This window comes from Melopsittacus undulatus, chromosome 1 (assembly GCF_012275295.1).
Source record: "Melopsittacus undulatus isolate bMelUnd1 chromosome 1, bMelUnd1.mat.Z, whole genome shotgun sequence".
NCBI lineage: Eukaryota > Metazoa > Chordata > Aves > Psittaciformes > Psittaculidae > Melopsittacus > Melopsittacus undulatus.
The window spans coordinates 51,669,338-51,682,519 of NC_047527.1; the positions used below are offsets into that span (position 1 = coordinate 51,669,338).

Consider the following 13,182-nt stretch of genomic DNA (forward strand, 5'->3'; position numbering starts at 1 on the left):
CCTCTTTTCCAAGTTTCAAAACTGAATTACAACACTCCTTTCTGAAGTAGAATTTTTATCCCAAACTGCAATTTCGCCCATAATTGCCATCTGGAAAACACAAGGCTCACACAGGTAGACAACAAAGGAGCATCGTTCCAGGCAGCAGAGCAGAATGCTTGCTGCAGTCTGACACAAAAAAGCACTGGCTGCTGTTGTGGAAATCACCCATGGAGGGGAAAACCAGAAGCTTGTTTCTCATCTGAACTGCATTGTCAGACCTATCAGCAAAAAACACTGTGTTAAGAGTTTAAAGGCAAAGGACTATGTGGTGGTATACATGGCCACAGACAAGACTTCAGATGTCACTGATTTTCACTAATTTCAGTGGAGATAGCAGAGTTTGTTGAAGTCTTTTCCTCTACTGACAGGAGTCTTAGCAAAGGGGGAAAAGCAACAGAACATTTTACCTCACAATCCTTGATCTTGGCAGCCCACCAATGAAGATTGGGTCCTTATCAGAGCGGTTCAGGTCTGAGGCAACCCCAGGAGATTCTCCTTGCTTGGTTTCTTTATAATTAAGGTTATATGCATCCATGACTGCCAAAATTCCTGCAAAGAAAAGAGAGCAAAGATCTGGAGAAGGACACAAATACACATTTTTTCACTTTGGCAATCCTGTCTCTAATAAGGAAAAATGTATTCATTGACTAAAACATGTACAGACAATCTTCTTATTTTTAGAATTAATAATTCATTGTACTTCCAGCTTTTCTGCTAATCTCATTCATTCTCTCTGCTAAAACCAGATCTGGGAAAGTCTACAGGAAAAAATATACACAATAATAATGTTATAGATCCTAACATGCTGTCCTGGGTTCAGCAGTAACAGTTAATTTTCTCCTTCCTAGTAGCTGGTGCAGTGCTGTGTTTCAGCTTTAGTCTGAGAACAATGCTGATAACACACCGATGTTTTAGTTGTTGCTAAGTAATGCTTACTCCAATCAAGGATTTTTCAGTCTCATGCTCTGCTAGTGAGGAGGGGCACGGGAAGCTGTGAGGAAGCAGGGACAGGACACCTGACCCAGATTAGCCAAAGGGTATTCCATACCACAGCATGTCTGCCCAGTGTATAAACTGAGGGAAGTTACACAGAAGGCCCAGATTGCTGCTGGGGTCAGGATTGGTATCAGTCAGAGCGTGGTGAGCAGTTGTATTGTGCATCATTTGTATTTATTGGTTTGGTTTTTTTATCTTTCCTTTTTAGTTTTATATTCTCTCCCCTTGTTATTTCCATTATCATTATTATTAGTAGTAGTAGCATTTGTATATTATACTTTAGTTATTGGACTGTTCTCATCTCAACCCATGGGGTTTACATTCTTTTGATTCTTTTCCCCACCCTGCACAGAGGGGGAGAAGGGAAAGGGGGCAGTGAGTGAGTGGCTGCATAGTTCTGAGTTATCATCTGGACTTAAACCACAACACATGTATTATTTGTATTGTCTGCATTACTTCCTAAACATGGGTCCCAAAATACTGCTGTACTAGGTACTGTTAAAACACAGAATAAAAAATTGTGATCCCTCATATACAGACTTGGACAAAGATTTTTCACTATTTGAAGAATATTGATATAGTTTTGTCTGTCGGCTTCTGCACTACTTGCTCTTTATGAAATGTGCCAAACCAAGCACAAGATTTGCACAGCTGTCCTTTATAAAGCAAAGTAACATAGGTGTGATTGCTAAAGAAACTACATTGGAAGTGACCAAATTTGGTTGCAGTGATGTTCCCTGTGGATATCCTAGATATTGTAAATGTGCAGACACCTGTTTCTTTTAGACTGCAGCCTACCTTGTTTCTTGTTCCGACTGAATGAAATTTTGTACCACGTTCCATTGTTGTAACGATTTTCTGTTGTCAGAGCAAGAGGTCCTGAACCTAGATCAACAGTTAGTCTCACTTTGCCATCGACAAGCTCAAGGGACAAGAAATCTCTCTGTAAGGGAAACAAACAAACAAAACAATGACAAAAACCAAACAGATGAAATTCCTGGAAATAAAATCTTCCAAAATGATGCGTCCTTGGCAGGTTTGGGCTACTGTGTGAAAAGGGTTTGGGAACTTGGGTACCTAGACTATTTGTTAGGCCCAAGATACTTATCTTCACTATGTTTAGGGAAATTATTTTATGTATACCTCACAAGGATGTCTTTTTGTTTTGTTTTGTTGCTATTTGTACTTATATGCATCATGAGGCTTGATTATTCAGCAGAGGAAGGTTTAAATATAAAAGGTCATATTTGCCTTTTTTTGGATGAAGTTGACAGTAATTTGATTTGACTGATAGCATAGTGATCAAACACTACAGTGTTCGCTCAGCAAGAAGCAAAGAGCTTCTTCACGCAGTAAAAAGACTTTCTGAATCGTATTAAAAGTGCCCCCTATGACAAAACTTAAGTCAGACATCATAGCAGTGAGTGCATAACAAAGCAAATGAATAATGCAGGGACTCTGAAACAATCTGTATCTAAACAAAATTTGTCCTCCAGGAAAAGAAAACCACCAGCTAAACTGCATAACATGATGGTGAAGGTCTTGAGATGGGTCTAGGTTATACTGTTGTTGCAGGGAGTTTTATTTCATTTATTTCAGTTTACTGAATTTCCACCTTATGGATTTAATCCAATATGCCTACTCAACATTATGTTGTCCTTCTACAAGCTCAGTTCCAAAAGATTTTACATTCTGAAAATGTTCCTTCAATTAAACAAAACTAGTTTGTTTTTCCTACTGTTTCTTTTAGTTAAATAGTCATTAATTTTAGTCTAGGATTAAAACAAATCACAGATGATTCTTTTTATTGCTTAATTTTGTCCTTAGAATATGTGACTATTTGCTCTAGAGAGCCATCTCTAGGGTTCCTGTATTTACTTTTATGTCTTATGATGTCAATCACATGTAATAATCTATAGAAAGATAATAACTTGGTTTAATACACATAAATTGAAAAATAACAAAGATGGCAAGAAACCATCAAGTTATCTAAACAGGTTTTGACAGTTTAAGAATCCGATCAATTTTCTTACAGTGCCATTTGAAGCAAGATATAGAAGAAGCCCATTGGGTGAAAAGGTACTGAAAAATATTATTATCTGGGTCACTGTTGAGCGGAGTGCCTTCTCCACAACTGAGTATCCACTGCCATCAAAATGGAATGAAGTGTCCTCATCCTGTGGGCTACGGAAGTAAAAAAACAAATTAAAAATGTTAGCTGAAGATTTCTGGTTTTCCAGTCATTTTTATATAAAACATATGAAAAGTTAGATCAGTTGGTGCAGCCCCCAGGCAGTATGGCTAGAAAGCGTAGAAAAAGACTTAAATCTTGATGTTATGAATAACTAAAGGATTCCAGCCAAAGGCTGTTTTCATTATAGAGTCTCACAACACACAATTTAACCATAAGGAAGGATGTATACAAGATAAAAAATGTTTTTCCCTGATGTATGAAAAAAACCCATTTCTTAAGGGAAAACATAATTGTCACAACATACACCCTCTTAATTAATACATGTCATCCATTTATCAAAATGCTTTGTGTATCTGCACTTACAATATTGTCCTATTAGCCCCTTTTCCTGCAACATAGTACTTGTAAAAAAATTCTCATATAATCAAGCAGCACCCTCTGCTGTTTCTAAATGAAACATTCTGCAAAAGAGAATATGGTCAAGCCTATTTCTTTTCAGTTCCTTAAACATAAAAATAGTGAAGTCTGTAATTAGTTACAAGAAAGGTAGTAAGCTCACTGGCTACAGTTTTGCTATGGATTGTTTTAATAAGAACGCTTTACACTGTTTTTTACCCTAGGAGAGAATAAATCTATCTTGCTGGAAATTACTGGAAAGCAAACATTCCGAAATAGTGTGGTTCACTGGCAGTCCCTACTTTCAATGCACGAAATAGGCCACAGCAGTAGAACTCTTCTGAAAAAGTAATTAATAAGTGATAATATCCCATACAATTATTTGACACTGCTGGCACATTCAGCGCCAGTTAATCACTAATGAAAAACTGCAATTTGTCCAAGCTCATTATTTTTACCTAGCACAGAAATACATATTACATACGTAACTTACTCAGTCTGCTACAAAAAAGGGAGTGAGACAAAATACCTTCCAAAACAGCCATTGCACTTGCCCTCTTTTTCCATGTAGTTCCAAAGACCAATAGATTTGCCATTCAAGGATGCCTCTCCCATGCACCCTTTAAAATGAGTCACCTTAACAGCAGGCGATTTCTAAAAGACAAGAAATACATCATGAATCCAATTAATGTTAAGTACTCTGAAAATTATGCAGCCAAATTTTTGCTTGGTTGTTTTCCCTGACCTCTAATTTTGTTAGATACAAATCATAATCAAGGAACAACATGTTTTAGCCTAACTATTAACAATTATGGTTTACAACATAATAGATCAGTTTTGCAGCAAGGAAAAAAGTAAAATAACTATGCCCTTGACTGACTTCCACGTCTTATGGCACAAATAACAATGCAAACTGAAAGAAGCCACAGAAAAAGGAAATTAGAAACTAATTCATTGTGTAATGTCCATGCATCATGCATGCACATACAACCTGTCTTGGTTAACACTTTGTGCAGCAAGTTTCCAGGCAAATTTAACTTCAGGATACTAGAACATCCTTATAGAATCTTTGCTTTATGTTCAGAGTACCTGGCATGAAGTAACCTACTCATAGTGTATAGTGTATCTCAAACATGTTAAAATCATTTTACAGAATGCTGGCGTTAAAATTTAACCTTGATTTGCCCTCCAAGTCCTCCAATAAACATTAGGGTTGATTTGTTAACATCCAGTACGCTGGCTGTCCCCGGAGAGGTTGCAGATTTAGATGAAGGCTTCTGATTGGAGTTCATTTCCTCTATGCTAAGTGTACCGGTTTTTCCAAACCTGCCAAGTAAAAATACATATGCTATTGGCTTCACTTTTTAAGGACAAGAAAACCTTATCACTGGAAAACTCAGAAGATGGTTTGTGTTCAACATGTATGCCATTTTCATTTTAGTTACCTGGTTGCATGTATCCTGTGCCATTTGTTGTTGTCAATTTGAAAATCAGGGTATTCTACTCTTGTTGATCCAGAGCCCAAGTCCCAAAGAAGAGCTACTTTACCACGTCGCATCTCCACTGCAAGGAAGTCTGCCTGAAAAACAGCAGGCCTTATTCTAATATGTGTATTTTAACATGTAATATTGATAAAGTCTTTCCAGGTTCGTATGTTTAAATCCCGTATTACAGGACCTGACGTTTAGCAAAATCAGGCCCAGTAACTTTTTACTTATTCTAAATTTTAACAAAAAAAAACCCAACTCTCAGCTTACATAAAAGGTGAATGCTCTTTACAGTTATATACAAACATGAGATGTACACACACACACATATAGAAATGTGCCCTTTTAAGTGCATGTGAAGTGACCTACCAGTCTGTAAAATAGTACTGTCACATGATAGCATGCCACAAGGAGCTATCAGCTGTGCATTTAATAGGATTACAGAGGGAAGTCAATGTGACAGTGAGTTACCATCTCCCTTTGAAGCTGGTGGATGCACCTTGATCATGAGGGCCAAATTCAAGTACTTTCTGATACCAAGCAAATCGTTTCATATACTCCAAAATACTACATGAGAGGATCACATATTGTGTTACACTCCACGAAGTTAATGCACAGCATGGAAATAGGAAGCAAGAGTTTCATGACATGGCTGAGATGCAATGCTAAGGAATCAGTGCTTTTATTCTGTGTCTTTGAGGATCTCTGGAATCATTTAAGGCACAAAAACGTTTCAACCCCCAGTGAACCCATTTGTCTTCAAAGGGCCTCACTTTGATACTTAGTTTGAAGTCAAGTATGAAAAGACATATATGGTGATTTAGAATACTTGAATACCATCAACTCTAGTAAATGTATGCCAGAAACTTACATTTCCATTGCTACCCAGGTAGAAAAGGAGGTTATCTGGTTCAGCAGTTTTCACATTGAGTGTTAAGGTATTGTAATTCGTAGATGAAATCTGGGGTTGGTAGGCACGAATGCAATCTCTGTCTGCTGATACTGCAACTTTAATCTGGGAGGGGGAAGAGGGAAACAGAATCTAGTCAAGTCTCGGTGTACACAGCCCATATATTCTGGAATATGTACATAGCTCCTACCAACAAATGCAATCCTTTTCCTGAGATACTTTCATGCAATATAAGTATTGCTACCTGATCTTAGCAACCTCCTTGGTATCACTTGACAAAGTGATTCACAAATAGAAAAGAATTAAATCTGTCATAATTCACTCATTCAATTGGGATATTAAAAGACAGTTAACCAAAATATTCAACTACTTCAGAATATAACAATAAAACTTGGGTCAGAAGCCCATGTATCAGAAAAGGCCACTATAATAATACCAGGAAATAAAGATACAGAAATTCAAAATCTGAAAGGGAAAAAAAACCCAAAAAATAACCCCACAACAATTTCTACTCTATTTTGAGAGTAAAAAACAAAACTATAAAAGCCAGACAGTCTGCAATAATTCTGGTTATTTCAAAGTCTTACAACACAGCTTACATGATTATTCACAAAACACATTTGTGAATGTATTACAAGTTAAACTTTTTAAATATTAAGTAGACATATTCAGATTCCTGTTATGATGCCACTAACTCAGGACAATCCCAGACACAGCTACAGGCTGGGCAGAGAAGAGATTCAGAGCAGCCCTGTAGAGATGGACTTGGGGATGTTGGTTGATGAGCAACTGAACCTGAGATGGCAGTGTGTGCTCACAGCCCAGAAAGCCAACCGTATCCTGGGCTGCATCAAAAGAAGTGTGACCAGCAGGTCGAAGGAGATGATCCTGCCCCTCTGCTCTGCTCTTGTGAGGCCTCACCTGGAGTATTATTTACAGTTTTGGTGTTCTCAACATAAAAAGGACATGGAACTGTTGGAACAAGTCCAGAGGAGGGCCACGAGGATGATCAGGGGACTGGAGCACCTCCCATATGAAGACAGGCTGAGAAAGTCGGGGCTGTTCAGCCTGGAGAAGAGAAGCTGTGCGTAGGCATCACAGCAGCCTTCCAGTATATGAAGGGAGCCTACAAGGGTGCTGGAGAGGGACTCTTCATTAGGGACTGTAGTGATAGTAGAATGAGTAATGGGTTTAAACTTAAACAGAGGAGGTCCAGGTCATAAGGAAGACATTCTTTACTGTGAGGGTGGCGAGGAAATGAAACAGGTTGCTCATAGAAGTGGGAAATGCTCCATCCCTGGCGGTGTTCAGGGCCTGGTTGGATGTTGCATTGGGTGACAAGGTCCAGTGTAAGGTGTCCCTGCCCATGGCAGGGGGGTTGGAACTACGTGATCTTAAGGTCCTTTCCAATCCTAACCATTCTATGATTCTGTAACTCCTTTGAACACTGTCCAGCATACTGACAGGACATCAGTTCAAGCTAAATGCATCAAACTGCATGGAACTGGGTAGTGTAATGACCCATTTTAACAACAGAAAAACCTTAACTACATCAGCATCCTTGAATATGCCTCTAACATCTAGACACATAAAGGACACGTGTGGGTATGCGTATGGACACAGATACATAAAGTTTCTGTCCTCTAGTAGAAATTTACAAAACAGAACAAACTCTCAAAAATGGAATTGGGGATTTTGCCAATACTTCTTGCTACCCTGCTAGGAACCTCTGTGGTTTATGACACTTCAAAAAATGCTACTCGTGGCTTCATTAATCTTCAGTAGACTGTGACAGAGAAGCAATAACCATATAATTAAGGAGATTTGCAGAAAGAACTGAAAGCCTTTTATTTTTTAAAACAAACCCTCCTTAAATCTTACAATAATATCCCCATACTAAAGCCAAAGGCATACAAAAATTATTGAGAGCAAACTCATTTTCATATTCCTCTCACAGTTTAATGAGGTCCATAATACAGCTGACTCACTTTTGTTGTCATTAAGGAGGAGAGCAGAGATTTAAAACCAAGTATCTTGTTTGTCTTAAAGTATTCTGGATGTATGGCAGCTTCTTGCATAGAACATATGTACATGGCAGGGTGTAGATGGCAAATTTATTGATGGAATCAATATTATTGTTAAAAAATTTGTAGTGATACTGATATATGGAACACCCCACATCAATCTCTAACATAAACTCAGAAATTAACATTTTGTCCTAAAAAGAATGGCAGCACCATCCCCTCTTTTATTTCTTTCTCACCAGAGTATTTCTTCTGATTGCTTTCTGACATATTGTGTTTCATTATTTTTATAGGGAACAAAAGGAAATAATAATTAAGTTACTGTCTTGCTGTTCAGACAAACTCACAAATGCAGTAGGAAACTTGACATGAAAAATATAAAACGTTCTAACAGCCCTGTCAGTATGACTTTAGCATCAGTCAGTACTTGGATTCCATCAGTACCCTTGGATTTCATTCAGAACCCAGAACAACCAGGTACTTGATTTTAGGATCTTTATGTCACAGAACTTCCCTGCTAAAAGTGAAAGTGAAGCCAGTTAAGTCTGGGATAACTCAACTTACAGATGCTGCCTGTTTACGGGCCTGGCTGATGAGCTCTTTAATTTCAGACAGGTTTCTGTTCAGGTTCTCCTCTAACATTTTTAAAGGTTTCAGCCTATCCAATAAAAGACGCGCTTGTGCTTCAACTTCTTTAACTTGTTCTTCAGCTGTGATTGCTGCCAAAAGATAAATGAAATGTTGAGGCAGGTTGAAAGAGAAATGTAGTTTTGGTTGCTAAAATACTTAGCCATGGTGGCCTGTTTCTGATCATTTTGTTTTCAGCAATTTTAAGCATCAATAAGGAATATGCCTACTTAAGGGTATCCCATGTGAATCCTCTAGAAGTCTTTTAAAAAGTTAGCACATTTTTATTGAATTAGGAAGAAATTTTCAGTCCATCAGACTCATATTTAATGCCTATTAAAATTGAATATTAGTACTGCTTCTGCAAGCAGTGACATTTCTGAAGAGCAGTGAAGCAGCAAACTTACCAGCTTTTGATGAATCAGTTATAAGTTCGGTAGTTTTCCTCAATGTGTCATTAACTCGGGACAATGCAGAAGAGGTATTCAGCAGCTTTTGACTGAAATCCCCAAAGTGATTTAAACCCACCACAGCACTGGTGTTTGCAGACACAGCTAGCTCTTTCACCTCAAGCATGTATTTCCTTGTAGCTGAAACACAGTTCACAGGTTAAAAAAAAAAAATCACAGCTTTCATACATATTTGGGAGTAATAAATGCCTGACTTCATAACAACATAATTACAAATATAGTTGAAACACAAGAAATGCTGCCAGCTCTGTTATTTTCATAGTAAGAGTTATGTTTTTGGGTTTCTGTATTTTTCAGTCTGTGAGGGGAGCACGAAATCAAGACCTACTGTGATCTAACTTTGCTTAACTTGAATGTGCCATGTCTTATAGAGTGAAAAGTTTATGTTCTATGAAACTGGAATGCCAGGAGGCTGCTGCAACTCCTCTTGCCCTGTTATTAAGCTTGAAAATGGCCACAGCTACGGCCCTGAACAAAAATAATGATAAATGTTCCCCAGCAGGTGATACACATGTGAATATAGCTGTAGATGTAGTTACTTTTTCTGGTACATACACACACACGGAGATATATAATAATAAAATATATTACACACAAATATAAATAATAGAATTTTCAGCAATTTTAGTTAAGGCTCATTGGTTTAGATTTTCAAGTCTTTTGATCAAAACACTTGATTAATCCAAGCTTTGAATTCTAGAATTTTTTTTTTATTTTTCATGACCAGCTCTGAATACAATACAGAAATAGAACACAGTGATGGGGAACTTGGTTCTGCCTATTCTAAAAGGAAGATTATATGAATACATCAAGTTTATAGTGTTTAAGTTCCCTGAATGAGTGTTGGCACTCAGAGTCGCTAGTGCAGAAGTCTATTACACCCTTTGCTTTGAGCTATGATCACTTATATATAGTGGATGTGCTAAATATAAGTGCCAATTTTATCCCAATCTTGGCCTGCCCCTTTCACTCCCTGTGCCCAGAATAGTGGTAAGATGCTGCAGCTGGCACAAAAGGACTGATTTAGGTCTACAGGGCTCCTTCTTCATCACTAGTACCTTGTACAGAACGCAATGCCACCATTAATCTCTGCCCAGAGCAGAATGAAAAGCAAAAGAAAACTTCTGGAAGTATAACAGCAAAAATGAAACCAAACAATGCTGTGAGTTAAGGAGGATGATTTTCATAATGCCTTAATTTTCCATGTGTACCTTTATGCTGCAATTAATATCCATTGTAACTTTGTCACTAATATCACCCTTTAGCGTGAATTAAGAGCCTGAGTTGTAAATAGGTATTTTTAAAAAGCTTTGGATTTACCATTCTAATTTGGACACGCAGTACAATCCAAAAACTGAGGCAGGAGTTCTTTATGAGTGCTTTTCTATTTAAAAACTGTTATTAAGGTTGGCAAAGTATTTCAGACCCTGTTACAACTTTAAAGACATTTGCTGTTAGTTTCCATGAACTCTAGATCTTACCTTTATCCAAAATAGTTACTTTTTTTTTTTAGGGAATTCTTTGTTTTGGAAAAAACACAGAAAGAACATTTTGAAAGGTTAAATGAAGTCAGCATTTACAAGAAAACATTTAGATGCAGATGATAAGATTCACAGTGCAGTATAAACAATTCTGAGATAAGCTATCCAAAGAAAGCAAAACCTCACAATTCTATATAAAAGTTTCTCTCCATGTGGGATTAAACATTCTATGTCTTCACTCTCTTCTCACATCAATATAACTGTATGGCTATCAGACCCCCTCCTGTTTTACAGCAGTATGAAATGGGAATCAGTGCAGATCTTATGATAATCCAGTTACATTTCAATGTTTACCCAAAAAAAAAAAAAAAGAAAGTATTCCTTGTAAGGGAGAAGGCTGAGTATAGCTTATTGCAAGATCTCTGCAATCAGACAATAAGCAGGATTTTATTTCAATTGTACTAGATGGTTCTGTAGTAAGAAGAATGTCAATATAAATTTCACTTACCATTAGGCAATGCTCTTAGTGTCACCAGAGAATCATTAAGCTGGTTGACAATTTTATTAGTACTTTCCTGAATCTTTTCTACCTTCTTGTTCAACCCATTCAATCCAAATAAAAGGCCTGTTGGAAGAAATAAGTGTGATTTTTCTATGCATAAAAAAATACCATACAACCCACACAAACCCTAAGTATAGGGATAACAACAAGCATTCACTTATTTAATTAACTGAACCTTTTTGGTTTTGTTTTTCCCAACAGGGCATATTACAAATAGGAAATCAAAATAAATGCAGTACACACAGATAAGCTCCCATGGGTGCTCTTCCATTCAAAGTTACCCTTTTGGGCCAATTCTATCAGACTGAATTAGTAGAAATACAGTTAGGAAAAGGCTATAAATTAAAATGTTTCCATGACTGGAAACTCTTATAATTTGTATGATGTCCTTCAGTTTTTGTGATAGCTGTCAGGAGCCCTAAGTATTTTTTCTTATATTTGTCTGTGATTTGTTTGCAGAATCTTCTCACTAGAAATAAAAATATGTAGAGCAGAAGAACAAAAAAAGGTATGCATTCTGTCCATCTGAATTACATAAAGCATATATATGTTTGTGAAGCCATTGATATTAAAAGCAAGACCATTTTACAATTACAACTTATCTCTGTGAAACATTCACTTCCTGTCCAATTCTGTCCAAAATTTCCCTTAGAGCCAGCCTCTGCTCCTACACAACTCTGTTGAAAATGCTTTTGAATTTCTATGGTTCAGACTTCACTGCTTTAGAGTGATAACAAAACAAACAAATTTTGGAATTTTCAGATGGATTCTGAGCCAAAAGGCCATTTCTACAGACAAAGTTCAGTTTGTTACTGTATTTCAGCGATATAAACAAGTAAAAATTATTGATTTAAATATATCATCCTACATACTTGTGTAAATCCACGATTTTTCACATAAAATTGGATGAATGACTTTCTTCTAGAATTATGTTTGTTCTTTGTCTACTGCACAATCTCTAATGCTTTAATTCATAAAATTTGGAATAACAGCCATTTAAAGAAAGCACTGCTTAGAGGTAAATGAGGTATAGTGAAGGCTATTTATTAAATGCTTCCAGAGAAAAATTATTATATTCTCACCAAAAGGTAAAATACCACATAACTCCATAATACATTAAACTTAATGGTATGAAAATATGCCTAAATTCATATATAGTCATATGTAGTATTTTACCTTAGCTTATACTTACTAAAAAAAAATCCAAATAAAACTACAAAACACCCAAACACAGAACAGTATAGTGAAAAAGAAATACAAGCAGAAACCTGAACTCTAAAGTACTGACCATCACTTCTTTTTTTCAGATTTTTAGCTTCATTCTGAAATTTGGAGCTGGAAAGTAGAACTTCTTTCCCAAGAAGACTTAGAGATTCCTCTGGCTGAAAAAAAGAGACATCAATTGCTAGATATGAAAAACACAAATTCAACTGAAAATACTTAAGTATCTGTGGATGTCTACTTCAAGTTACTGAACATTCTCCCTGTTAATGAGATAGCCTATTTATTACCTATTATGCATCAATTAAAAAAATAGATGTTGCCATAATTTGTCCAAGAAAGTGACATTGAATCTCTCCGTGAATTAATAGAAAGGATGCCTATAAAACAAAACCTACCATATTCTAGTTTGAACACTGCTTCTGATTCAGTGTTACCTTTTGGAACATCAGGAATTTCAGTTCCAGGCCTAAGTCAAAATTCCCACACTGAGCACTGTAAAGTGAGATATTTCAAAATCACAGTTTTTAAAATGTTCTGTTAATCCATTTCTCCAAATGAAAAATTTGCATAAGTACCTTAAGGGATTTATGCCTTACAAAGCTTTAATAAGACAGAGCACTATAAAACAACATACAAGTTCACAAAACTATGCCAATTATTTTGATCACAATCATGTAACTAGATTGTCACATATTTGTTTCTCCAGGTATAAATGTGCATGACACTTCAAAAATATAGCCTATTCCTTCCTTGGTTTTAAAATCAGGAA

General features: G+C 36.6%; 1 protein-coding gene across 1 annotated transcript in view; it reads right to left on the reverse strand.

The window, feature by feature from the left end:
* LAMA1 (laminin subunit alpha 1) overlaps positions 1-13,182 on the reverse strand; it is a 79,405-nt gene that overhangs the window by 14,443 nt on the left and 51,780 nt on the right. The window contains exons 40-50 of the mRNA XM_005153483.4: positions 12,478-12,571; positions 11,136-11,252; positions 9,084-9,266; positions 8,614-8,768; positions 5,987-6,130; positions 5,074-5,207; positions 4,804-4,954; positions 4,158-4,282; positions 3,072-3,222; positions 1,837-1,981; positions 450-591 (exon numbers count right to left, since the gene is read on the reverse strand). Coding sequence (XP_005153540.2) covers positions 450-591; positions 1,837-1,981; positions 3,072-3,222; positions 4,158-4,282; positions 4,804-4,954; positions 5,074-5,207; positions 5,987-6,130; positions 8,614-8,768; positions 9,084-9,266; positions 11,136-11,252; positions 12,478-12,571 — 1,541 coding nt within the window. The remainder of the gene's footprint in view (positions 1-449; positions 592-1,836; positions 1,982-3,071; positions 3,223-4,157; positions 4,283-4,803; positions 4,955-5,073; positions 5,208-5,986; positions 6,131-8,613; positions 8,769-9,083; positions 9,267-11,135; positions 11,253-12,477; positions 12,572-13,182) is intronic.